At 56.6% G+C, this 27,272-nt stretch overlaps 1 protein-coding gene across 4 annotated transcripts; it reads right to left on the bottom strand.

Moving 5' to 3' along the window:
* Window positions 1-59: 59 nt before the first annotated feature.
* LOC102452869 (ER degradation-enhancing alpha-mannosidase-like protein 3) lies at window positions 60-26,560 on the bottom strand. Of its 4 annotated transcripts, none has more exons than XM_075905931.2 (20): window positions 26,331-26,560; window positions 23,842-23,887; window positions 21,496-21,596; window positions 20,076-20,115; window positions 16,067-16,179; window positions 15,503-15,656; window positions 13,778-13,912; window positions 12,639-12,744; window positions 12,057-12,154; window positions 11,186-11,311; window positions 10,014-10,097; window positions 7,976-8,059; window positions 7,458-7,582; window positions 6,431-6,596; window positions 5,247-5,401; window positions 4,740-4,860; window positions 3,635-3,820; window positions 2,673-2,838; window positions 2,077-2,265; window positions 60-1,296 (listed from the first exon to the last, which is right to left on the bottom strand). In XM_075905931.2, the coding sequence occupies exons 1-20, from the start codon at window positions 26,426-26,428 to the stop codon at window positions 1,265-1,267; spliced, it is 2,325 nt and encodes a 774-aa protein (XP_075762046.2). In that variant the 5' UTR covers window positions 26,429-26,560; the 3' UTR covers window positions 60-1,264. The 4 variants fall into 4 exon arrangements, with proteins under 4 accessions (XP_075762046.2, XP_075762045.2, XP_075762047.1 ...); XM_075905930.2 differs by having other exon boundaries at window positions 3,635-3,823; window positions 26,331-26,559; XM_075905932.2 differs by having other exon boundaries at window positions 60-1,301; window positions 3,635-3,823; window positions 26,331-26,558.
* Window positions 26,561-27,272: the final 712 nt, after the last annotated feature.

Raw genomic sequence — 27,272 nt, forward strand, 5'->3', positions numbered from 1 at the left:
CAGTGCCCCCTGCCAGCGGCTGGCGTGTAGGGTTTGTGCAAAAGACAACACAGGCTGTCGCAAGGGCCCACAAGAGGAACATTTCATTTACTCAAACCAGCCGGCAGCTAAGGCCAGTTCCTTAGCAACATTGTGCACCTGAAAGCACAGAGCCCATGGCTCACGGCCACGCCATAGTAAAGTGCAGCTGGCAGAGGCACCGTGTGAGAAGAGACCATTCCTCTCCACCTGAAGGAGCAAGCAGCGCCCTGCCACCGGTGGATTTAGAAAAGTCTTCCCAACGACGGCACAAGACCAGAATTCTCAAGCTGCTCTTCCCGGCAGGGGCAGAAAAAGGTTTCTGGTGCTCTGTTTAGAGCAATGCACATTTGTATCACTATGAGTCAGAACTTCAAGGGCAGGGCAGTAATTGCAGTGAACTGTTTCTCCTGCCAGCCCTCCGGAGCAAGGTTGAGGGGTGCTACCTCTTCCTGCCAACCCTCCGGCAGAGCCAGCTGAGAGCTAGAACAGCACCAGAGTAGGTCAGTTAGAACAATTTTCCAAGGCTATTTTTTAAAGCAAGGGCCTCCATTGGTGCCCCATTCACACCAGGTATGTCCTAATCCAGTCTTACAGCTGCCGGAGGTGTGCTGCAGCTGTGGGTTCACCCCCTCAGGGCCTGAAGGCTGTCACATTTCAGTTGGCTTACGAGCCAGGCAGGCCATGTACCTGCTACACATGCAGGCGAGGGCTTCGACTCCGTAACACAGGCCAGCAGGATTCCTCGCTGACCACTTCCCACCTGGATGTTTCAAAGTACTAGAGATGCAGAGCAGAGCCCAGCCCTTGACAGCGGTTGAAGCTGGGTTTGTCTTGGCTGCTTTGGTACAAAGTCCCGTGCTCTTTGCTGGCTGCAAGGGCAAGGTTAGTACTCACCTCAGCCACCCCATCCCAAAGGGTGGCTTCTTTCCATTTCAAACACGCACATTGTCCATGACACCCACCACGGCCCTTCGCATCACCGACATGCTACAGAAAATAGACGCTGCAAATCTCCAGGCTGCTGCCTCCAGCCGAATGCTGGCCGTCCCTTCCCCCAGACAACCAACATGAACATGCCTGAGGTCTTTGGCAGCTGGTGACTCCGTGCTTGGCCGGGCACAGGGGCACTTCTGCTTGTTCCTGGCTCTCCTTGCCAGGGGCTGGCCACTAGCCTCCTGGGCAGCAGGTGCAACTCATGCTTGGTCTGGAGCACGTCTCACCATCCTGGCGCCGGGGTCTGTGGCTACCGCGTGGGCAACAGCTGCTCCGTGTTTTCTAGACTTTTAGAACAGTGACAGGATGAACGTTCTAAACCAGCTGGGTGGGCTCCCCTTGTTAACCCGGCTCCAAACACCTACAGCTCCTGGAGAGCCCCCCCCCATCCAGAGCTGTGAAGGGCAGAGGCAAACAGTGTGATCATCTGCACTGGTGAAAGCAGAATGTGTCAAAGGGGCCAGGTGCAGCTCCAGTCCCCGGGGCCAACAGGACTCAGCTCCCTGCTCGCGGTGTTGTCACGTGGGGCACCAGGTCCCAGCAGCGCTCAGGTTTGGCCCCTCCATGAAGAGAGGCAGGCAAGTGGGGCCAAATCTCTGTGAAGGGCAAATCTCCAGGCCCAACACCAGTGGTGCACATTGGGCCCAGCCAGTCGGAAGGTAAGAGGGGGTGGGCTCCACACTGCAAACTCCTCCCCAACGCAGGATCCGACACCCTCCATCTCATTTACTGGGTTGTGACAGGCCCCGAGCACAAGCTGCACGGCTCCTCTCCAAGCCCGCCACAGCCCCAGCCCCAGCCCCAGCAAGCTGTTCTAAAGCGACCGACCCTCCCCCGGGAAGTTAACGTCGTGTCCACCGTGACTCTCTCAGTTCTGCTGCCAGGCATTCGCTCTCATTCACACCCCTCTTCCCCCAGAGCCCAGCCCAGCAGCCTGTCCCTGCCTTAGTAACTGGGCAACCAGCTGGCTCCAAGGTGAGCTTGCTCCTCACTCAATCGCCTCTTCCCTCTCCCACCCCCCCCCCCGCACTTCTCAGCTCCCTCTGGCTCCCCCTCTCGTACCTTGCCCTCGGAACAGGGCTTTAGGGCCCAGGAGCACGTCCACATTGCGATGTTGGGACAGCGCATCCAGGAGGACTTGCCCCTCCCTCTGGAAGAGGAAGACCAGGGGGATGAGTATGTCGCTGGTGCTTCCATCTCCCACCATCTGGAACAGAACCATCTCCTCGCTGCAGCTGCCTTCAGCGTTGTCTAACAAGGGGAAGAGGAGAGTGTTTCCGGGGCACAGCTGGGCGCATCGTACACACGGCCACAACGCACACACCGCACTCAAGGGCAGCTGCTGATGGGGGCGTTTAATCCAACCCACAATTTTATGCAGGTAGGATATTTGGTCTTACTTGCACTATACACAGTTACGAGCAGGGGGAGAGGCGGGCTCAGACGCCAAAGGTAACTGCAGTTCCTGCCTCTCCCATAAACCCTCTACCTAGCAAGCAAGGGTTCTGCAATGAGCAGACACCTCAGCAGCAAAGATGATTCTGGTACAGGCCTCAGCTCCCAGCCCCGCGGTGGCGCTTTTGCCTTCGCTCCCCGGTGCCCCCTGCGCCATCGGCGAGCGGGACGCGCACACGCTAACCACCGCGCTGGAGACTCACCGATGAAAATCGCCCCCACGGCGCCTGCCGTCTGCAAGTTCCTGGCTTTGGCAGCAAACATGCATTCGCCTCTCTGGGCCAGCGCCACCTTCCCATGTACCTCCTCCTGGTTGGTGATAGCGGCACAGGCCTGGTACGGGTCACTCTGCACTAAGCTTCCTTTCACCTGCCGGGAGCAGAGGCAGGTGAGCTCCCGACAGCAAGGCCGGTCTTTTGGCTGGGTGTTTGTGCGGCGCCCGCCTGGCCCCGGGGCTCACAGCGCAGGGTAACACTGACACATGTAAACAAAGCCTGTTGAGCACCAGGAAGGCCTGTTCAAATTCCCTAGGGACCCTGAGGCTCAGCGATGGCTTGCGTGCACCAGTCGCTTGTGGTGTGGGAGCCCAACATTAGCCCTTCCGCATTACAGAGGCTGCATCTACCCACTGAAGAGGCAGGTAACAGCTGAGTAAGGGGTGTAACACCCCCGGCACTTAGAAGCTAGCCCAGGGGATATCACAGTACGTGCCCCCTCCCCCATACCAGCCTGCTAGTTCCCAGAACTGCTTTGGGTCGCGGGGCCTGGCTATGCTGCAGTCTCTGTGGACTTTAAAGAGCAATTACAGCCAGCCAGGACAATTCCCAATCTCCAGTCGCAGCTTGCAGGTTTCACGCCTCGCAGGAACGGGGCTTCGTTTGAAAACAGATCAAACTTGAGAGCAGAAATTTTATTCTCCTGATTTTTTTTTTTTAAGTGCTCGTCCAATCCAGGTGCAGAAACAAGGCTTTGGTGACCCGTCATGCTGCATCGATAGTGAACAGGCAAAGCAAAATTACTCCGTGACTTCTTTACAGCCGCTCAGGAAGCAAGGTTCAGCTGGCCAGCTCTATGGCCCAGCAAGGACAGCCAGGAAAGGTTAGACACCCCTGCAGACCCAACCCAGCCAAACTCGCCAGCTACTAGCAGTGAAAGAGTCACTCACCCCATGCTCCTGCTTGGTCAGGTCCATTCCAAACTGGGCTGGTCCAGCGGTGAGTACCATTCTCCCTAAAAACGGGGGAGAAATAATTTGGACAGCCAGTGGGGAGATGCCTTGCTGCTCTCCTGCAGGCGGGTCGACCAGCTCGGTGATGAATTTCAGACTGAAGAGCTCCAGGGGGGAAGCATCCTGCTGCGGAGGGAGAGACACAGCACTGTACAGGCCTTGGCAGGCTGGAGTCACACAATAACCTAGCTGGCAGCTGGAGACGTCAGCCACCCGCTCCGGACACCCGGCAGGAGTGCTAGGGCACAAGCTGGGGACGGCACCCAAAACTTCTGGCCCTGCCAATACTCTCCCATTCCCCCCCAAGGCTGGCTAGAGGGTTACCTGTCAGAGATCCCTGGAGGAAAACAACTCTACTTGGCAACGATGGACAATGCACTTGGAAACCTGACACACATGACCACCGAGCGAGCTGCACACTCTTGGCAGCTGGATGGGATTTGGGCCGGGGTGGGGAATGTTTTTTGGGTCGGGGACACTGGCCCACGGAAGAGTCAGTCGGGGGCCACACACAAGCAAGAAGCAAAATCAACCTCTCTGGCGTGGCCCCGACCGAGAAGCAGACACACTCCCCTCACGCCCCACGCACACCAGAGCCCTGGGGGGGGGGGTCCAATCTAGCAGACTGTGTGCGCTCCAGCCCCACGGTGAGGCAGCGGGGGGGCTGGAGCACGAGCGCAGGCTCCCCAGTGATAGGAGGGAGGCCCTGAGCGTCAGGGGCTGGATCCAGGCAAGCCAGGGGCTGCACCCACCCCTGCTTTAGATGTTCCCAGGACAGACAAGGAGGATCCTTGAAGGCCATTGCTTAAAGACAGACACTCAGGTGTAGGAGGTGATCTTGGGGCAAGGTCTCGTTAGCTGCCCCAGCAAGGCCGAGCCTCTGGCTGCCCACACCCACGTGGAGGAAATGCTTAGTCCTGGAAGATCAGCTGCAGTTTTCCCGGTGAGGTGACTGGAGCTGGTTGGAACCTGGCCAGGAACCCTCACCCTGGACTTCCGCGGTGCCCAGCAGTGGGCAGAGCACGGTGCGCTCAGCGCTCACCCTGTGTCGGAGCCCAGTCAGCTGCACGCTCCTGTCGCCCAGCGGGAGCAGGGTCAGCCCCATGCTCTTCAGGATCTCCAAGGGCTCCAGCCTGGTGTCATGGAGTGGGAACTCAATCCCCCTGCAGGAGACAAGGAGCAGCCAGAGTCAGGCTGACAGCGACGCCCCCCGGCCCAAGCCCAGATAAGATCCAGCTCCTGCAGGGTGAAACTAGACAAATTCAGGCTAGATATGGGGGCAAGTTATTAACAGTGCGTGTGATTAGCCAGCGAGCCCCAGTACCCAGCGCGGGTGGACTCTCCAGCTCTGCGTTTTAAATTGCAATCAGGTGTGTCCGAAGCCCTGGCCTCGTTCCAACACCGCGCCTGGCCTTGAAGCCGGGATTTGTAGGGGGACGTCCAAGGACCTATGCGGTGCAGGTCAGACAGGATGGCCCCAATGGTCCCTTCTGGCCCGGGATCTCTGCTCTGGCAGAAACACGCAGGCTGTCCCAGGGCTGCCACTCACCTGAAGAGCGCCAGACGCTCGGCGCCCGGCTGCAGCAGCTGCTTGTGGGCATCCCGGATGGTGCGGGTGAAGGTGGGATTATTGGGGAAGAGAGTCTGTGCGCTGGGGCAAGAACGGGTAAAAATCCCCTCCTCTCCATGGCCCCTGGGAAACATCTGCAGAGAGAGACGAGGATCAACGTCCGCCACCATGCGCAGCCCCCTGGGTTTGTGTGACCAGCCCTGACCCTCTAGCGCCCAGCGAGGGAGCAGAGCCGCTCAGCCCAGCTCAGCCTCCCCGGCGACAGCGGCAAGGCCTCCTTCTGAAAAGCTGCCACGAGCCAGAGCCTGGCTGCAGCGACAGGCCCCGTCCACGCCAGGGCTGGCAGCACAGGCGCTCTGCTCCGCTTCGCAGCAGGCCTGGTGCCAAACAAGCAGACCCCGGAGACAGCCTCACTCAGGAGACTGGAGTTACGTGTGCGGGGGCCATTTTACTCCAGGGGGTGCTGGAAGGTCAGCGGGGGTAGCCTGTGGACACGCCAAGCCCCAGCACATCAGCTGTGCTCAGGCAGGTCAGAGGCTCCTGGGACTCGCTGGTCGGCAGGTGTCATGTCCCCACTGCGCCCCATTCACACAGGCTGCGAGACTCTTAAAGGCCCAGCTGCAGAGCCTGGCGGTTCGGCCCAAGCTGCACAGATCCCCCAGCAGTTTGCTGTGGAGGGCGGCACGGCCTTCCGGGACCAAGGAGCTCTGGGTTCTAGTCCCTGCCCTGCCGCTGGTTTGCTGGATAACCTCGAGCAAGTCCTTCCCCCTCCCGTGGGACAGGGAGAACGGCTCCAGCATGCGTGGCCCAGCACTGAGTCCTGCTGAGCAGAGTTCAGCGGCCGTGTCCCTCTGCGCGCCCTCACACACACACAGGCACGCGTGCGCATGCGTGTTCGACATTCACCCGTCACCCCCGCCCCGACATTTCACAGCAACGCTGACCGACTTTTACAAATAAAGCCAGATCCCTCAGTGAGCTGCCTAAGGGATTCAGGAGCCTGCTCCCATTGGAAATTCCTTCTCAGGCTGTGACCAATAGGGTTTTAACCTTGGAAAATTACCAGCCATGCTCCTCCTCTGAAAACTGCCATGGAAGTCAGAGATGCAACCTGAAGCTAACCATGCCCCGGGCACCCTTAAGAAAGCCTACAGCTGACGTACAGTCACGTTCCTAGGGCAGGGGGGCCGGGCAGTGGAGAGCGAGAGGGGCAGCAGGTGGGCCTCGGTGGTGAAGATGTAATCGTCAATGTCCAGCGGCAGATCCCGCTTCTCCGTGAAAAGCAAGTAGAGGTACTTAAACATCTCAGCCAGGAAGAAGGAGTCCATCCTGCAGGGCAAACAGAGACAGGCATGAGGCCAGGCCCACTGAGAACGCGGCCGCAAAAACCGAGAAGTTTGCAAAGATTTAGCCACATCCCTAAGTCTCCAGGGAATCGCGTCCTTCCTCTCGGCTTTACCTGTCCTGAGATGGCCAAAAGCAGCAACTTCAGAGGCCTCCTCCCTGTGAGGCCCACATAGCTGCTGCTAAAACACTCTCTTCCACTTCCTGCAGCAAGGCCGCTGGGAGAGCGCATTCCTACTCCCGCGACAGACAGAGCGCACACACGGGGACTAGGTTTCCTCCTGAGCCAACGTGGCTCTGCAGACTTCATTCCAGGAGAGTCGGGCCCGTGTGCTACCTTTGTCCCTCCTTTCTCTTGGCTTCTGGGGTCAGCTGTTAGATTCAGGCTGGGGGCTCTGTAAGCTAACAGGCCACCTCTGTGTGCCAGCGAAGTGCTGTGTAAGCCAACGGCTCTAGAAATGCCACGCTCAGTGAAGGGGGGAGCCTCGTGGGAAGAGGGGGATGGAGGCGAGCGAGGCTCCTCAGATAGGCAAGAGACTCCAGATGAACCCTGTCAAGGCATATTCAGAGCAACACCGCCATGGGGCAAGGCCGTTCTGTTCCGGCTGTGCTCTGGAAATGGCTCTAACCACCCCTCTGCAGGCCGCTGGGGAGAGTCCAGCGGGTCTTGCACACACAGCACCGCACAGTTCAGGACAGGCCAGAGATCCTGGACTTCCCACCACGTGAGACATCAGAACAGTCTGGAGGCTGCTCCTGCGCTGGGTGGCTTTACCGCTGAGCCCGGAGTTTACTGGTCCATTCTAAGGCCTTGTCTACACAACCATTTACTCTGGTGCAACTCACCTATCCTCATGTCGGCCCGTCCGTACATCCTGCACCGCCGCAAAGCCGCAGGCCACCCGAGCATAGGCATTCAGGCTCTCTACAATGGACTTGCCCACCTGGAGGTAGTAGGGGTCCCGGGTAGCCTGGGAGAGAAAACCATTGCAATTCAGCCTGCCACCAAGCCACTCTTCCAGCACAGCCAAGTCCAAGGGGGACAGCGGCTCATTCACAGCTGGCCCTGACAAGTCTCTCTCCGCCGGGTCAGTCCTGCATTGCCACCCCACTGGGAAAGGAACTAAGCGCCACGAGGAACGCTCAGACCAACTCTCACTCGCCCACGCCTTCGAAAGTCAGCCTGCAACACGAGCAAGCCGCCGATCCGCCACAGGCTCTTCTCTCCACCAGCTCCGGCGTTTGCTGGGAGCAACGACACTCTCCAGTCTGATAAAGCTCTGCTGAGACCTTCTAGGGGTTACACACGTCCACTTGCGTTCAGCTGCTTGGTTTTTCCAGCCAAGACACGGGACAGGACTTACCTTGTACAGGAAGTAGGTGCTCTCGGCAAACTCCGGCCGCAGAGGATGCTGGGCCCAATACACGGCAAAGTCAGATGTGAACGCCTTTCATGAAGGGAGGGGGAGAGAAAGAGAGAGAGAGAGAGAGAGAGAGCACACGCACTAAGATACGAGCTGCCACTTTCACCACGCACACACGAAGGGCTTGTCGATTTGCAGACTGAGTGCGTAGCGGGTCAGGATGCAAGCGTACAGCACTCTAGCTTGCCAGGCACTAAGGGTACGTCTACATTGCACGGCTATTTCAAAATAAGCTATTACAGAACAGTTATTCCAAAAGAGCTTATTTCGAAATAGCACGTCTACGCTGGATGGAAGCCTCAAAATTAGTCTGAGGCCGGCTTCCCTCATGTGGACGCACTACCCCGACTGAGAGTCCCAGGAGGCACTGGGGAGGAATAACTTAGAAGGGCCCTGGTGAGGGGCTATTTCGACACAGCAGCCATGGAGCGTCTACACACGCCTTATTTTGAAATAGTTATTTCGGAATAGGCGTTGTTCCTCGTAGAATGAGGTTTACAGATTTCGGAGTAAGATGCCTGTTATTTTTAAATGATTTTGCGGTAACGGGATGGCTGTGTAGATGCTCGCATAGTTATCTCGAAATAACGGTGCAGCATAGATGACCCTAAATGGCTACAGGGGCCCGACTCCCACACACAAACAGTGCCTCACGATTGTGTTTGGAACAGCAATCTGCCAAAGCACCACACCCGTCAGTGTGCTGGAGCAGGGTCCACACAGACAAGCACGTTCAGACTAAGGATGTTAAGAAGCGGGTAACTGACTAATCGCGTACTCAGTACAACGTGTATCAACTGCACAATTTAGTCAATAAGCTGCGGCTCTGCAGTTTAAATGCAGTAGGAGCCGGGCGCGCAGGCAGTCTGGCTCCTACTACATTTAAACCGCAGAATCGCAGCAGGGATAGGTTCGGGGTAGGTTCCCCACGTGACTCTTCCTATATTTAAAAGGCAGAGCTGCAGCGGGGGACCCAGCACAAGCTGGAACTCAGCAGTCCTGGCTCACGCCGGCTCCGGGACTGCTGCGACTCTGCTTTTTAAATGTAGTCAAGCCAGGTGGCGCTTATTACATTTAAAAGGCAGAGCTGCAGCCCAGGTGGCTCCCAGAGCCAGCGTGAGCTGGAACTCAGCAGCCCTGGCTCGCGCCAGCTCCGGGACCGCCACGGCTCTGCCTGCCCTGCGCCCTTCCATGCATTGCAGACAGTGCCGATGAGGAATGGCTTTTAAGCCAGCTCCCCCCAGCAACGGCTTCTGCTCCCCTCCCTTGCTGCCTCTGATCAAAGAGGAGGCGGGGGGGCAAGTATTCGAGTACTGACTCGACTACCCCATAAGCCTCAGCTTCCTACTCGAATAGTCGCTTACGTCCTTCGTTCAGACACTGCCCACTGGGGGCCGGATCCAAAGCCACTGGAATCAGTGAGAATTTCCTATCGACTTCCCCAGGCTTTGGGTCCAGCCCTGGAGAGCTAGCGAGGTGCAGAGCTGGGAGAAGAGCGTGAAAGGCCGGAGGGCATTTTGCTTGGGCAGCTAAGGAGGCCTCGGGCATTTCAACCCCTGCAGAAGGGACAGCAGTTCCCGCATGGCTGTAAAGACCATATAAAGGGGTAAAGCAGCAATCCCCGGGACCCTTTCCTCATCTAAAAAGCCCACGGACGTAAATGGGAGTCTATCGACTTCAAGAGGCACTGAACCAAGCCCCAAACCACGTCCTTGGAAGCAACAAGGGAACGCAGGCCACGGTTCGACCGGCCCCGGCTGGGCATGTCCCGAGGGCTCACAATCCAGCCCCTGCTCGGCGGGCCGGTGCCGGGGCCACTCGGCAGCAGGAAGAACCCTGCGCCTGGCACAAGGGCGAGAACACGGGAGGCTGACGAACGCCCCCGCGGCGAGGGAGGGAGGAAGGTTTCCCTGTCGCAGCGGCTGGTGGGCAGTGCCCAGAGACCAATGGGAGCGCTGCGACTGGCTCGTCCACTCACCTCCGGGAGGAATTTGTGTTGCTTGGTGACCTGGTACAGCATCTCGTGCGTCTCGATGGCCGGCTTCAAATCCCCCCTCAGCACCTGGGGACAGACAAGCCCGTTTCCCTGGGGCACCACAGAGGGATACAAATGGCCCGGGGGCAACTGCGGGGCATTAGAAATGCTCCTGGCCCATCGCAGCGACCGCTGGGACAGCAGCGAGGAAGAGACGTGGGATAATGGTGCAACAGACGCCAGACTAGTCCCTTTCGGACTTCGGTGTCAATGCTGCCACTCAGAGGCCAACCCAGGGAGAAGGCTAATTAATGCCAGCTACATGGAGGGCGGGCTGGGCCATGCAGACAGCGCCATAGGCTGAGCCCCCACCAACTCATTGCACATGTCGGTTATAGCCCTCCCACATCAACCACAATGTGCCCGCTGTCCCCTCCCAGCCAAAGCCGGCAGAAGGAAGGAGGGGGGGTATTTTAGCTTCAGCCACCACCACGCTGCCCACAGCCTATTTCCTCCTGGACCCGTGGCCCTGATTCACCTTGGGTTGTACCCCTGGGGCCAGTGCTGAGCCAGGCTGAGCAGATCAGCCCGGGACAGAGTGTCTGACAGACGGACATTGGGAAACAGGTCACCTTGCAGCACATGCTTCCCGAGACCCCCAAACCAGCTTTTGTATGGACACAAAAGCCTGGAGAGAAGGAGTGGTGGTTAGGGCAAAAGCCTGCCCCCCCAAGAGACGTAGGTTGAATTCCTGACTGTGCCACTGACTTCTTGGGCAACCCTGGGAAAGTCACTTAGCTTTGCTGTGCCTCGGTTTCCCCTCTATGCACTGGAGATCCTAGCAATGCTCGGCTCCCTGGGGTATCACAGGCTAAATACATTAAAGACTATGAAGCACTCATATGCTAGGATCACAGGCCAGATATGAACCAAAGCACAAACGCTGACTCGGGAAATATCAGCTAAAGGACTCACAATTGCTGAAGAGCAGAACAGTCGGTTAATTTGACATATCGCAATTGAGCGATGGCACCGACCTGCCCCTTGGCTGTGCCAGGCAAATAAGGGACAGCCAGGCAGCCTCTGAGCACAGCTCCGTGAAACCCAACAGCCTGTGTCTGTTTGGCAGAGCCCCGGCACGGCCAAGTCCCTCTTGCCCAGGGCCACTGCTGTACCTGAAGGCCAGGGAAGAAGGCCAGGAGGGAGTCCATCCAGCTCCGGATGCTGACGGTGGGGTTGTGCATGTGGACATTGAGCAGCAGGGGAGGCTGGCTGATGTATTTCATTATGGCCACGTAATGCTGGAGAGAGAAAGACACCAGCTCTTATCCAACCAGCAGGGAAGGGCTCTCAAACCAGCAAGATACAGGAGCAGCAGAGCAGGGAGGGTGTAAGAATTTACAACTCAACGGGAGGGCTCCCCAGGGCGGCACTTAGGGATCAGGGACTGGCAAAGTTAGAGTTGCGCCCGGTCTCAGCTCTGTCGCACGTGCCGAAGTGCGTCCGTCACGGGACACGTCTCTTCCGTGCTCACAACTCTGGGTCACGTCCACCCCACGGCCGTGTGAGCAAACAGGAGCGCGGCTGCTGGCTGCCGCACTAACCAAGGAGAGGCGCCACAAGCCTCCCCATCCCTCCTCAGAACGGAGGCCGAGCTCCCCAGCCCATCAACGAAGGGGGGGGGGGGGAGAGAGGCTCCGCAATGGCTCTAGCTGGAAAGAACATGGCAGCGTGTTTGTGGCAAAGGAGCAATGTTTCCCACCCCGCCCAGATGAGCAAGGAGATGCCAGGTTGGCCTGCAGGCTCCTGACTACCCAGCCGGCCGCCCCGTGCAGGACTTGCTCTTGCTTCATGACGGAGAAGCAAATCAGATTCGCTGAGCCTGCTGGGGCAGGAGCCGCGCCCGTGCAAGGAAACGGCGGCAGACAGGCGGCCTGGCCTTTCATTGGTGGGCTCCAGCTGGCCCCGCCCCTTCCCGGGGAGTTCTCAGATGGCAGAGGGTGGGGGGAGCCCTGATCAGCCAGAGGGGCTGCCCTGGGTACTCACAGCGTTGAACCTCTCTAGGTAGGTGTCGTCGCCCAGCAGGATATAGGCCTTCATGAGGTACTCGTAGTACGAGTCTATGCCGGCGCCGACCCCGCTGTCTAGGGAACACGCAACGGGCGCAGCCGGCAGTGAGTGCAGGGCTTACCCCGAACGCCCCCGCACGGGCATCCCAGAAGGGCCTTGCGGCTTCTCCTGCCCCGTGTGCCTTGGTCTAACCCACGCTGGCACAGCCTGACCGCGCCGGCCACGCCCTCAGCAAGGCAGATCTCCGGCCACGGCCCAGCAGCAGGCAGAGCGAGCGGCACCACCTTCCGCACGCTGCCCAACAGCCCTGCCCAGAGCCAGCTGAGCAGTGTCCCAGCAGGGAGCTCCAGGCGCTGGGACTGCCAGTGGTCATCTGGCTCCTCCACCCCAGCAAAGGGGAGTAATGCACAGCTCCACCCCGCAGCCCACAAAGCACGCAGGCGGCGCGGGACCAGCCGGCCCAGCTCTGCCGCCAGGCAGCCGCACGCGCAACGCTGACCTGGGTACTCCCAGCATTGACCCTTCCGGCCCCCAGCACTGAGCCTGCGGTTCGCTTACCCCTGCGGACCCAGTCCCCACTGTGGATGTTGATGACCGTGCCCACCAGGTCGGTCCCTTTCTGGCGCTTCTCCCAGAGGACATCCAGTGCTCTGCGAGCCGTGTCCTGAGAACGGAGGCAGGAGAGAACGTGCAGTGTCTCCGTGTCACGCCCCCGTAACGGCTCCTACGCAGCCCTTACTGAACAGACCCACCCTGCAGAGCACGGGGACAGAAGAGGGGACCAGCCCTACAAGAGGACTCGGGACCTTTGGGCTCTGCCACTAACTGGGGGGTTTGCAGCTCGGGTTTCCCATCTGTAAAATGGGGGCAAGACGCTTCCCAAGCCAGCGGGTGCTGCCACAAGAAACCTAGCCCTGGGTTCCAGGCATCAGAGACATAAAATGGACTCATCCCCCACCCCGATACGCTCTTACTGCTTACTCATTTGCTAAGCCCTGCCTGGCGCTTTGGGGCAGCCTGCTGAGCGCTCGCCGACTAGGGAGCGCAGCACAGACGAGCTCCGCACAGGGCTGCACTTTCCATCTTCCAGCTGCCTGCAGGAGCAAGCAGCACCGGGCAGGGCGTGCCCCAGATCCCAGCAGGGCAGGGGGAAGGGGAGCAGATGTCCCAATATCATCAGGACCATCCCAGTAGTGAGGGTTCGGGCTTACAGAAGCGACCTGTTCCTCCCCGACAATCTCCCTAATTTCCTCTCTTGCTCTCTAGTCACCAGGGGAAGGGGGGAGGGTTCTGCAGGATCGTTCACCAGCCCCCTTTCATTCCTCACCCATTTAGCCTGTAGAGAGGGCCAGCAGGGATCCTGTGGGCATGCCAATGGCACAGGCTGTGCTAGGCCCTGTTAGGGTGAGTGCAGATGGTGTGGGATCTGTGGGCTTCCAGGGGCTGCAGGAAACGGGCCAGTGGAAAGTGGGGACTCAAGCCTGGTCCACAAAGGACGGATGGCTAAGAAGCAGCCGGAGGAGTTGACCGTGTGTATCTGGCTCCTGGCATTCAGGGGATTGGCCCAATCTCTGTGCAAGTTCAAGTGAACCAGGGCAGCCCAGGACAGGCACTGTGGGAAAAGAGCCCCCTTCCCCCACACACAGGATCTCCTCAGGTCACCATCTGCTCTTCCACTGAGCCTCCAAACCACCTACCTCAAAAACTGTCTCTTGCGTCATGCGACTGAGGGCAGCAAACTCCAAAATCATGGTGCCGGCACAGGCCGTACAGGTGTCCAACTCGGTGCCTGTCCGGGAGTTTGGACTCAGGACTCCATACCTCAGGTTCACCTGGATGGAGAGATGCTCTCAGTTTCACTAGGAGTCACCACAGACTCACAGAACACTAGAACGAGAAGGGACCTCGAGAGGGCATCAAGTCCAGTCCCCTGCCCTCACGGCAGGACAAAGCACCTTCTAGATAAGCGTTACTCAACTTTTTTTGTTTTTTTAATAAAGTACCCCTTCAAAAAAAATTATCAATACCCCCTTTAAAAAAAAAAAAAAATAAAATAAAAAGGAAGTGCCCCCCAGTACCTACAGTTTTCAGACAACTTTTTTTTTCTACCATTGCTACACATTTGTTTAAACAACTTAATAGTAGCCAGGTGTTTTTGGGTGTAATAAGTACAAAAATAATAAAGCCCTGTCAAAAAACTTAAAACAAACATTCAGCTTTCTTCAAATTTCAGTTGTGTTGACGTCCCCCCCCCAGACTTCGAGTACCCCGAGGGTACTCGTACCACTGGTTGAGAAACCCTGACAGGTGTTTGGAGATTTTTAAGAGCAGGTTAGACTATGCTGGAGATCCCAAAACCACCCCAGGCAATTTACTCCAGTGTTTAATCACCCTCAAAGGGAGGAAGTTTTTCCTCATGTCCAACCTAAACCTCCCTTGCTGCAGTTTCAGCCCAATGCTTCGTGGCCTGGCCTCAGAGATCAAGGAGAATAATTTTTCTCCCTCCTCTTTGTAACACCCTTTTAGGTGCTTGACAGCTGTTAGCATGCCCTCTCTCGGCTTCTCTTTTCCAAACTAAACAAGGCCAGTTCTCTCAGCCTTCCCTCTTAAGTCCTGTCTTCTAGACCCTTCATCATTTTTGTTGCTCTTCTCTGGACCTTCTCCAATTTCACCACATCTTTCCTGACATGTGGTGCTCAGAACGGACTCAGTTCTCTAGTGGAGGCCCAATCAGCGCAGAGTAGAGCAGAAGAATGACTTCTTGTGTCTTGCTTATGTTTTCCCGCAGACTTGTCATGTGCGGCAATGAGGTTATTCTGCTGTCATGCAGCACTCTGTCCTGCAGAGCTTTACAAAGCATCTGCCAAATGCAGCCCCCTCTGGGGTGGAGAGTAGCAAACAGCTGGCATGCGATACATTGCACCCCAGCACAGAAAGGGGTATTCTGGCCAAGAAAGTGGGCCACGTGTGCCCTATTGTCAAGAAGATCAGCTACTGGCTACACAGGGCTGGAAGGGTTTGAACAGCCACCCGGAAGTGCTCCTCTCCCCACCATAAGCCACCTGGAATCTGCTCTATCTCCTGCAGCAGGATGCAGCCGTCTCCGGGGCTGCCTCAGACCTGAAGCAACAGCCCAGAGAGTGCGGAGCCATCTCGAGAGAGCGCTCTGAACCCCTTTCAGTCACGCGGCTGCACTGGGACTGGGAGGCTGCCAAGAGGGGCCAGCCCCGCCCCCACTCACGGTGCTGCTGGGCATCTGAGTCAGCGAAGCGGCTTGCCGAGGCAGGTGGCATTCTGGGGACGCCCCCGGGCCCACACGTGGCTCCAGACCCCACAGGCCTCACTGCTGCTGCTGTTGGGTTGGTCTCTGCCAGTTCATGTGCAGCCTCCCCCATCCCGGCTCCGACCTGCCACGCCCTTACCCTGGGGTATGGCAGCCCGCTGGTGGTGTTGAAAGCGGGCAAGAGACGGTATCCTAAATCCCGGGCCAGGTGCAGGAGCTCGGCCTTGTACCACTGCAGCCGCACGCCTTGTGCCTTCAGCATGTCGGCCATGACATGGCCCCCCAGCAGGCCCCTGCATGACAGAGGAGGGTGGGGTCAGGCTGCTCAGAGGGACTTTGCCAGTTGAGACCCAGACAGCCCATTTCAGGCGCTCAGGGCTCACTTTCCCCACTAGGCCCATCCGCACCCAGCCCCAAGGCCCACTGGTGAGCCATGGACCCAGAGCCTGTGGGGATGCCCCCACTGTCCAGCCCCGTGGAACCCCGTGCAGTTCATACCCAGCAAGCAGCCAGCCCCCCTCCCCCAAGCTCTTCTGCATCCTCCAACGCCACCCCCAAGAGCCAGGCGGCAGCACATCTGACAGATCCCAGACCCACTGGCTGGGCAGCACGTGCTTGGGCAGGCAGCGGAAGGAGACCGACGGGGATGCCCAGCCTTTGCAGTACGCCTCACTGGCTCAGCCCTGCCCGCGCGGGGGCTCACCCCAGCACACGAATGTTGGTTTCGAAGACAGAGACCACCACATCGTTGTCCAGCTGCACATCCAGCACCACCTTCCGCACCGCGTCCTCGAACTCATCCAGCTTGTTAAGGACCTGGCAGCGAGAGCCGCGGGAGAGACGAGACTCGGGTCAGCGGCGCAGGGTCAACAACACGATTCCTCACTCGCTGCACGTCCCCTTTCAGATGGCTCTGCCCTGCCTGGTTCTAAAGGCCCTACTCACAGACCCCTCCCAGCTACCCACCTCCCAAAGCCTTGTGCTCCAGTTCCCTCTCCCCCACAGCAATGCTGTCACACCCATTGCGCCTGGCACACCTGCCCTGAGACAGCACACCATACAGCCTCCCTCCCTTCTGCCCAATCCTCCTCCAAACCCATCTTCTTCTCAGCCCCCTCCAACAACAATCCAACAGTTCCCCCTCTGCTAGGACTAATCCCTCCTTTGGCTCAATGTTCCCTCTAATTGTTTCCACCCATGTGTGGAATAAATTTTATCATGTGCACACAGGCATTTGTGCACCACCAAAAGAAACACATGCTGCTGGCTGTAGGCACTTTGTTAGTCAGCTGGGCAGTATCTGAATCTCTCCTGGGTGGCCACCTGAGCGCTTGGCTTGCAAGCAACACTGCTTTGACTATATGTTGTCTATGGAGCCTGCAAGGTGGTCTTGTGAGAAGTGTACCTAACTGCCACTGAGTGGATTTGAACCTGGGCCCTCTGGAGCTTAAGGTAGAAGCCTCTACAGCTTGAGCTATAAAGCCAACTGGCTCGCAGCATGGTCTGTAGAGCTCCCTTGTTCTTATATCTCGTTGTAAGTGGTCTAAATGGCACTCCATGGGGCAGTGAACCCCACTAGGTGTGTGGGTTACACGTAAAGCCCCTAGCACACTGCTGGGTGCTAGATAAATGATAGTCATAACTGCAATCTGCTGGTAACATTCCAGATCATCTGCTTAGACATCCCATTGCTGGGAGAGCAGGACCTTCCTAAACACGGCAGATCTAGCTATTTTATGTACTTAGGTGTGTACACACACACACACACACACGCGCGCACGCACGCACGCACCAGTGTCCATCTCTCAGACCCTTGTGGGGGCAGGGCAGTGGTGCCTGGGGAAATGAAGCACCAAGAGGCTAAGTGACTTTTCCAAGGTCACACAGACAGTCTGTGGCAGAGCAGGGAAATAAGCCTATGTCTCCCAAGTCCCAGGCTAGCAACTCTGACCACCTGGCCAACCTCCCGCTCAGAGGCGCTTTCTGGGTCTCTAGCTCAGTGTGGGCACCTACGGTCAACATCTCCAGTGCCAGCAGGTGCTGGTCTTACACAAGCATGCGAGTGGTCCCCAGGCTGCCAACACATGATTTCATTGTGAGTCTCCCCATATTTGCCCTTTGTTGTTTTCTTTTGTTTTAAATAGCCTCAGATCCCACATCTCAGCTTCCCTAAGACAAGTTTCTAGCTCCCATGGGAAGAGCCTCAAGCCATGGCCTGGGTACACACTGCACACTTAAAAGACAGAAGGCGAAGAACAGGAACCTACAGTTTATAATAGATTCCTTTTAAAGTCTCATGATTTCATGGGACCTGATTCATGATTTTTGAATGCTCGGGGCAAGCAATACCAGCGGGTATATTGGGGGCGGGACAGCCACAAGGACAGTGCTGGCCACAGGAAAGTAAGGACAAGAAGGGCGGATGATTGTAATTGCTTTGAGGCAGGGACCATGTTTCAGTTCTGCATTTGTACAGCACCAAGCACAACAGGGCTCTGATCCATGACTGAGGTGACTAGAACCTACCCCAATACAAACACACGCACGGACAAGACTAGATGAAGCCAGCTAAATAAATCCAGGATTAAGACTAGACAATAGGATTAAGGAAACAAGACTAAAGGGAGAAAGACGCCGAAGATAGACAGAAGCCGAGAAAGGAAAGCATGCCTTGAATTTATCACTAAAACATCAATCAACATAGAATCTAGGCTCCAGAAGGGGCTCTTGGGAGAGAAAATTATCGGAATGAACATGCGTTCATTTTCCTGTTCATCGCTCAGGAGATTAATACTAAGAGGAAGATGCATTAAGATGAAAAAGAAGGGGATAAAGGAAACTAACAAATTATGGAAGTGAAGGAGGGGAGAATCAAAGAATCTAGGCTGTAGCACCTAGAAGCCTCAGCTGTGATCAGGGCCCCATCATGCGAGCCACTGGACGAGAGTGTCCTTCCCTTGAAGAGCATATGTCCAGCAAAGACATTTTTCATTTTGATTAGATTCTCTTCTGTAAGCAAGACACATGCATGCTAAAATGAGAGGCTCCAGGGTTTTAACTGCACTGCTTTCAAACAGACTGCTTTTATCTCCCTGCAATACATCTACTATATAATTGAGAGAGTTTGTCCATCCATGCGCGAGTCTGTCTGTTCGATCAGGAACTCCTCCTACACAGCAAGAGCTAGGACCACCAAATTTGGTATACAGCTTCCTCTTACAACTTAAACCAAGGTAAGGGTGTAGTTGTGCCTGGAATGGGATTGCTTCTCATAAAACAAAATCACCAGGCAGGTGAAAGGGCTGGCTGAGGGCTGCCCCAGCCCTGAGCCTCCCACCCCTCAAGTCCCCTTTGGGGGTGGAGGCTGCAGCTCTTCCTCCTCCCCCTCAATGGGAACATTCCTGGCTGTTCTGCTTCATCATAGAGCCAGGGGAAGCGCACAGCACTCTGGCTGGGGACCACAGGGGGGTAGACGAACCTGGATCGGCTCCAGCCGGTGGCCATGCACCCCTACCCTGGCTGTGCCGGCTGGAGCTGCAGCGGCCATGAAGAGGTGCATCTCAGCTTGCCGCAAGCTGCTGCAGTGAGGGAGGACTGACATAGTCCTCTCTCCCCGGGTCAGCCTGCATCCTGAACCCCTCCTCTCCAGCCCCACCTCAAAGCAATGATTCAAAGACAAACAAAAGTTAATTGAGTTAAGGACCGGAGCATGAAGTAAGCACATCCAGCACAGTGGTGGGAGCTGGGGTAAAGTGACTTGGCCCAGGCTAGACAGTTAGTGGCAAAACTGGAATGAGAACCCCAGAGTTCTGGATAGACCTGCACGAAGGTTTGCTGATCCTGTGGGTCTGGATTTCATTCCGATGCTGAAGTTTAGGGCAGGTTTCGCCCTCGGAGTTCCAAAGCCTTTCGCCTGGCATAAGCCAAGATCTGGCCAGAGCTTGGGAGTGAGTTCAGCTGAACGTCCCAAGCAATGACAAACAAAAGAAAGGACTATGCAGCACTTTAAAGACTAACAAGATGGGTTATTAGGTGATGAGCTTTTGTGGGCCAGACTTCCTCAGGAAGTGGGTCTGACCCACAAAAGCTCATCACCTAATAAACCATCTTGTTAGTCTTTAAAGTGCTGCATAGTTCTTTCTTTTGTTTCAGCAAGATCAGACTAACATGGCTACATCTCTATTACTATTCTCCCAGCAATGACTGGTATGTTTAGCACTCAGATGAGCTGCCAGAGTTGGAGGGAGGACGGGGTGGGCCGGGGAAGGGAAAAAAAAAAAAAAAGCAAAAGTTCACATGAACTCCCATGGGCCAAACCTGTCTGTGCGCTGAACACTTGACGGTGCTCCAACCACTAGCCAATACTTCCTCCCATGTCCTATTTAAAACAAGTCCTTCCACTCCAATCACCACAGAAAATGCCCCAAGCAACTCCTAAGTATACTTGAATTGTACTTTAACCTCAAGCTTGCCCATCATGAACATGAAAGAAACCCTACAGCTTCAAGGTCAATTTTTTGCTCACTTGCAAAGAAGCAAAAACAACAAAGGAAGGATAGAGTCCAATACGCAAGAACGAAAGAGAACCCCTCTGCACCAGGAATTCCATCTTGCTGTTGACAGACGCTTGTAAAGCCAGACATGACTAAACCCAGCTCAACAGATCTGCCAAACCCTGATAAACTGGTCTGAGAAGCAGATTGCTGACTTACCACAAGGGTATCCAAAGTGTCAATTAGAGTGAGGGAAAACCTACAGATTGAAAAGAAAACATTTTAAATTCAGATGATTAAGCCTTGGAAAGTGAATTGGACAAGTTAGGAGAAACACACACCAAAGGGCAATTTTTTTTTTTTTGCAAAATAACCCCCCCCCAAAACCCAACACTTGTAAAATGCATGCCATGCATGCAGTTGCTGTGACTAAGCACACAAATGGATGCATAACCACCTGTGCATGCCACTGCAAGGGTAAAAGTGATCTTTGCGCTTGCAAATTAGATGTATAAATATTCATCTCTAGAGTTCTAAAAATGTGACACGTGATGTTTCTAGATCGAGCAGGTCAACAATTTTCACTTAACTTTTTTCCTCCCTTTTCACTGAAATAGTGTGGATTTTTCCCCACAACCAAAACACAAAGTTCTGCAGCAAGGAGCCATTTTCAACAACTTTTTTTTTCATGTTTTCACTGAAAATTTTCAATTACAGAATATCATCTTTTTTTTTTTTTTTTTTTGCTGCTTCAGAGGGTAGCAAAGTTAGTCTGGTAGCACTTTATAGACTATTTGTTGTTTTTTAAGTTTATCCTGTACAGACTAACAAAACATATAGATGGTATCATGAGCTTTTTTAGGTGCTTATAGATTACCAGTTTTTCCTGTTTGCCATTTGATATTTACATACCCTCTACTTCTTGTCCCCCTTCCCCCTCCCCAACCCTTCCTTCTCCCCTATTTGTTTTAAGTCTGGACATCTTAAACTCATAACTCCGGTCATCTGAAGAAGTGGGTTGTGTCCATGAAAGCTCATTATACCATCTACATGTTTTGTTAGTCTATAAAGTGCTACCAGACCATTTGTTGTTTTTGTTGTGTTTTGTTTTTTGATGAAAAGTATTTTGCAGAAAAACAATTCCTCATAAATTTTTGCAAGAATAAAACCATTTCCTGGCCAGCTTTCATTCTGTCCCCTTCTTGGTCAGGAGAGGGAAGATATGCACTTTAATTACAGAGAATAACTTTATAAATAGTGCCTCCACTTGCCCTCTTAACAAGCCTTCCAGCAGATGTCTCAAAGTGCTTCTCAAATATTAATGGATTCAAGCCTCAAAGCTCCCATGAGGAGTAAGTATCACCCTCGTTTTACATTTGGATATACCGAGGCACAGTGTGGTGAAGTAACTAGCTCCTGGTGACACATTACCCTGTGTCCAGTGTCTGAATTGGAAATAGAAGCCCAGATTCCCAATCTACTGTCCTAACCGCTAGGCTGCATTGTTCTACGCACACCCAGGAAAAGCCACAAAACCATGCCCAGCAGAAAAGCTATCGGAGGATGCTTGGGGCTAACGGCTGCTCCACAGCCTATGGCTCAAGAGGAGGACGCGGAGGGAGCCATCATGCACACTCACTTGCCAAGGGCATCGTCAACATCCCCACGACTCGGCTCCATCCCACGCACTCGACCCCGACAACTCAAAGGCATTAGCTCGTCTGCAGGATATGCGTGTTTCTGTACAAGGGAGGGGAACAGGCACTAAGTGTTCACTCTCTGTTGACAGTAGATCTAGGACTTGGAAACAGTCTCCCAAGACGGTAAATTGGGCCTCTCTGGAAGTAAAGCAGGCCCCTGGTCATTCCTGTCGCAGAGGAAATGCCTCCTGCGTTAGGCTGTTTGCTCTAGTTACACACGCACCTTACCAAGCTCTAGCCAGGACATGTGAAGCCATGAAAACAGCGGCTTAGAGCGGTGCGGGACTCATCTAGATCGCTAACACTGGGAGTGCCGACACTCCGCCAATCTAAAGCACTTCGCCAAGGATGTTGGGGGCTTTGCAAACACTCAGTGAAAGCCTGGAGCTCCCACTCAGACAGAACTCCACATCAATTGGATTTTGCCTAAGATAGGAGCGAGTGCAAAGCGAGTGTGAGGATTTCAGTATCTGCTCTTTAACGCTTAGCTCCATTTTACAGAATGCAGACGGATGTAGCTCTCTTCAGTGGCAAAGCTAGGAATAGCACGCATCCATCATGCTGAGCTAGGGCTGCTCCAATCTGTTAGGGACTACTGCAGGCAGAGACTCCCCCCGCCCTCCTCCCACAGTTAAGCAACTAACCAGCTAAACAATAGGTTTAACTGATTAAATGGGATTTTACATCCCTAATGCTGGCTGACCGCTATCTCATGCAGTCATCATAAGAAAATATCATGTCTATTGCCAAGCAATCATAGAATCCTAGGCCTGGAAGAGACCTCAGGAGTCATCGAGTCCAGCCCCCTGCCCAAAGCAGGACCAACCCAACTCAATCATCCCAGCCAGGGCTTTGTCAAGCCGAGACTTAAAAACCTCTAGGGACGGAGATTCCACCACTTCCATAAGTAACCCATGCCAGTGCTTCACCACCTTCCTAGGGAAATAGCTTTTCCCTAATATCCAACCTAGACCTCTCCCACTGTAACTTGGACCATTGCTCCAGTTCTCAGTCAAGACAGCCACCTTAAATTCTGTCATTTAGGTGAAGGACACTGGGAATTTTGGCCAGAATCAGTCTGGCCTTAACCAGTCGGAGCTCACACAGTATTCAAGCGACCCTTTTGTTCAGATGGACCACTGCCATTATCTGCTACCCCTACTCTATGCCCAAGGGAGTAAGATGAGGCAGTTTCACTCCTCCATGTGCAAGCCTCCTAGCGCTGGGCGGATTCCAGCCAGCACCTGAATGCTGTCCAAGGCCTTTACCATGTACAAATTTCTTTGATGAATTTTAGATCTGATCTATATCTTAAACTTAGGTTGACCTAGTCACATTGCTCAGGGGTGTGGAAAGTCACCCAAGCCAACCCGAGCTCTAGCACAGACACTGGTAGGCTGGTTGATGGAAGGATTCTTCTGGCAACTTGGCTACTGCCTCTCAGGGGCTGCATTTACGACAGTGACGAAGAAACCCCTTCCATTGCTGTAGCAAGTGTCTACACTGCACTGCTATAGTTGGGCAACTGCAGCACTGGTAACGTGGACATACCCTTAGCGTCATTTAAAGAACAGAAAGGAAGAAGGCAGATTTCTTTTGCCAAGTGTGGTCTTCTGAAACAGGGAAAAAACAGACAATGCATGGCCATGGGAGGGGGCTTGGTGGATACAAGCAGCTTCCCTGCCTCCTGTATTCCTCAAACAAGAGCCTGGGGACTGGGACACAGGGTCTGATCCATCCTTCCATGCACAAACCAACCTCCTCCGTAACAGTCTCAGCCCCTCCCAGCTCAGAGTTGGAACCAATGTCCCCTCTAATTTGTTGTGTATATAATACATTTTATTATGTGCACCAAAGCATGTGCAGATGTGCACCACCAGCCAAAACACATGCTGCTAGCTGTGGGTGCTCTGGTAATCAGCTGGGTGGCATTTCACTCTTTTCTGGGTGGCTGTCCAAGCGCACAGCTTACAGGGAACGCTGGCTGGGGCAACGGCACCACAACCCAGCGTGGAGTGGTGGCTAAATGCCATAGCCTCACCCAAAGAGGAGAGGAAATGCAGCAGAGTTGGGGCATGAGTGGCTTCCCTAGCGTTTGTGATTCAAAGAGGTCTTGTGTGGTCACGCCCTGACACTCCGGGATTTTTGTCTGCAGCTGCAGAGCAGCGCAAGTGACCTGACCAAGTAGTGGGAGGAAAGGCTGCTGGGTAAGTGGCATTAGAAGAACAGACAGGACATTCTGTGCAGAGACCATGAGCCAGAACAAAGATAAAAATACTTCTTACCATGTAGCTGCCATACGCGTGGTCAAACATCTCCACGACCTGGTCCCTGGAAAGGCAACAGCAGAGAGACATTGGGATGCTCAGCTAGCAGGGAACTGCTTCTCACTGCCATTGGGCAGTCCCATTTATCGAGAATTCTGTGACTTCCATTTCAAAGCAGAGGAAACAGCAACTATCCAGCAGTGATGGCGGACTAGTGTCGGACTAAACCAGGGCTGAATTACGGGGCCCCTTCTCAACTATGGTCACGAGATACGTACCTCTCTCCTAGAACTGGAAGGGATCTTGAGAAGTCATGGAGTTCAGTCCCCTGCCTGCACAGCAGGACCAAGCACCATCCCGGACAGATTTTTGCCCCAGATTCCTGCATGGCCCCCTAACGAATTGAACTCGCAACCCTGGGCTTAGCAGGCCAATGCTCAAATCACTGAGTTATCCCTCCCTCCTAAACTGTGCAGAAGTCCTAGCTCTCTGTGGGGGAGCCTGGATGGGGCAGACAATGCAGGGAAGGCAACAAACACGTTCCAGTGTTCCCTAGATTGCTTTTTGTTCACATGGAGCTGCCCACAAGGCTGACGCCATCTTTAGACATGGCACCGTAAAACGCTCATCTCTTGCTCCTAGACATTTGGAAACGGAGGGCTGACTGCTGGAGGGGAAAGGGAGGGGACTTACATTTTTAAATTGCCAGGTTTCATTCAGTTGCTCTGCTGCATGCAGATGCTCAAGTCATTAGCGACGTATTTCCAAGTTGTAACAAGGGCTTGTAAAGGGCACAGCACTGGCGCAAACCGGCCAGCACGGTACGCGCTATGGGTCGGGGGTGGTCTCTTTCATTATGGACACATCCAGCACCTTGCACATCCAGCCCCCGCCCCACTGATGCCTCGCTGGGGCACCATGAGATTACTACACTGGCCTCCTGCTCACCAATGGCAGCTTGAAACCCCCCCTTTCCCCGGCCCCCCTTACGACTTTCCCAGGCAGAACTCGGTGCGTTGGAGGTTTGCTCTCCGCCGGGTGGGGACCCCGCTTTAGCTTGATTCAGTGCAGGGCAGAGAAGTGGACAGGCAGTTTCGCACATCGGGGGGGGGGGAGCCAAACAGCCCCCCCTGCATGGGAGAAGCTGCCAGCTCCCCAGAAGCAGCAGGACACCCCAAGCCTGGGCAACATGAACCCAACCCCCATCTCTCCCCGGGTGGGGGGGGGGGCAACGCTGCTCCCCAGCTCCCCCCGGGCGGGGGGGGGAGAGGTGTCGGAGCCCTGGCCGGGGGGGGGGGGGGGGGCGCAGACACGGGGCTTCCCTCACCTGAGGAAGCGGGCCCCGTGGGGGGGGCCAGACACGGGGCTTCCCTCACCTGAGGAAGCGGGCCCCGTGGGGGGGGCCAGACACGGGGCTTCCCTCACCTGAGGAAGGGGGCCCCGTGGGGGGGGGGGCAGACACGGGGCTTCCCTCACCTGAGGAGGGGGGTCCCGTGGGGGGGGGGGCCAGACACAGGGCTTCCCTCACCTGAGGAGGGGGGTCCCGTGGGGGGGGGCAGACACGGGGCTTCCCTCACCTGAGGAGGGGGGCCCCGTGGGGGGGGGCAGACACGGGGCTTCCCTCACCTGAGGAGGGGGGCCCCGTGGGGGGGGGCAGACACGGGGCTTCCCTCACCTGAGGAAGGGGGTCCCGTGGGGGGGGCAGACACGGGGCTTCCCTCACCTGAGGAGGGGGGCCCCGTGGGGGGGGGCAGACACGGGGCTTCCCTCACCTGAGGAAGGGGGTCCCGTGGGGGGGGCAGACACGGGGCTTCCCTCACCTGAGGAAGGGGGTCCCGTGGGGGGGGCAGACACGGGGCTTCCCTCACCTGAGGAGGGGGGCCTCGTGGGGGGGGCAGACACGGGGCTTCCCTCACCTGAGGAGGGGGGTTCCGTGGGGGGGGCAGACACGGGGCTTCCCTCACCTGAGGAGGGGATCCCGTGGGGGGGGCAGACACGGGGCTTCCCTCACCTGAGGAGGGGATCCCGTGGGGGGGGGGGCAGACACGGGGCTTCCCTCACCTGAGGAGGGGGGTTCCGTGGGGGGGGCAGACACGGGGCTTCCCTCACCTGAGGAGGGGATCCCGTGGGGGGGGCAGACACGGGGCTTCCCTCACCTGAGGAGGGGGGCCCCGTGGGGGGGGGGGGCAGACACGGGGCTTCCCTCACCTGAGGAGGGGGGCCCCGTGGGGGGGGGGGGCAGACACGGGGCTTCCCTCACCTGAGGAGGGGGGCCCCGTGGGGGGGGGGGGGCAGACACGGGGCTTCCCTCACCTGAGGAGGGGGCCCCGTGGGGGGGGGCAGACACGGGGCTTCCCTCACCTGAGGAGGGGGTCCCGTGGGGGGGGGCAGACACGGGGCTTCCCTCACCTGAGGAGGGGGCCCCGTGGGGGGGGGCAGACACGGGGCTTCCCTCACCTGAGGAGGGGGTCCCGTGGGGGGGGGGGCAATCACCGGGCGTCTCTCACCTGAGCCGGGTCTTCTCCGCCGCCCCCAGGGCCGCCGCCCCCGCGGCCAGGGCAGCCCAGAGCAGGGCCAGCGCCAGCCCGCGGGGGGCCCCGCCCATGGTCGCCCCCGCCCCGCGCTAGCGGCATGAGCCCGCGGCCCGGCGGCGGCCGCAACGTGTCCAGCGGCGGCCCCGCCCCGCCCGCGGGCGCGCGACCCTGTAACGCCCGGCGCCCGCTCCCATGGCGCCCGCGCCTCACGGGCCGCCCGGCTCGGCCCCCGCCCCGCGCGGCATGCTGGGAGATGTAGTTCCCCGCCGACGCCGCTCCCGGCGCGGGGCATGCTGGGAGCTGTAGTCCCCAGGCCTCGGCTCCCTGCGTTCCGCCCTGAGCCCGCTCCGGAGTGACTCCGGCGCCCTGCGCAGCGCGTGCGGGGAGGGGGCGCTGGGAGGGCCGCCCAGAGGGGGGGGGCTCCTCGTTTAGCAATCAACGAGTGGAGGTCCAGGGGGCGGTGCACCCCCCCCCGGGCTGCCCCGAGCCAGCTGCCTGGTGCCTGGCGCTGCCGCACGTGGCTGGGAGCAGAGCGCCCAGGGCGATGAGTTGCATGGGCCCGGGGTGCTCGGCTCCACCAAAGTTCGGGGGCAGGTCTCCCCGCCTGCAGCCCCTGTGCGCCTCCCTCCAAGGCTGGACCTAGTGGGGTGGGGATCTGGGATAATCCCCCCTCTGCAGGCCCCACCCTACTTCTGCTCCACCCCTACCCTGCCCCACGCCTATCCCCCAGACTTGCCCCCGCTCTGTCCCCTCCAACTCCCTTTCATCCCTGTGACCGGGGGGGGGGGGTTCCCCGCCTCCTGCACCCCCGAAATGGCACGAACAGACTCCACCAGCCAGTGGAGTTTATTGGTTTATTGCTTCTCCAGCCTACAGCACAGCACAGATGTCATCTGGTTACAGGGCAGGCCTAGG

This window comes from Pelodiscus sinensis, chromosome 23, assembly GCF_052426305.1.
Source record: "Pelodiscus sinensis isolate ZL-2025 chromosome 23, ASM5242630v1, whole genome shotgun sequence".
Lineage (NCBI taxonomy): Eukaryota > Metazoa > Chordata > Testudines > Trionychidae > Pelodiscus > Pelodiscus sinensis.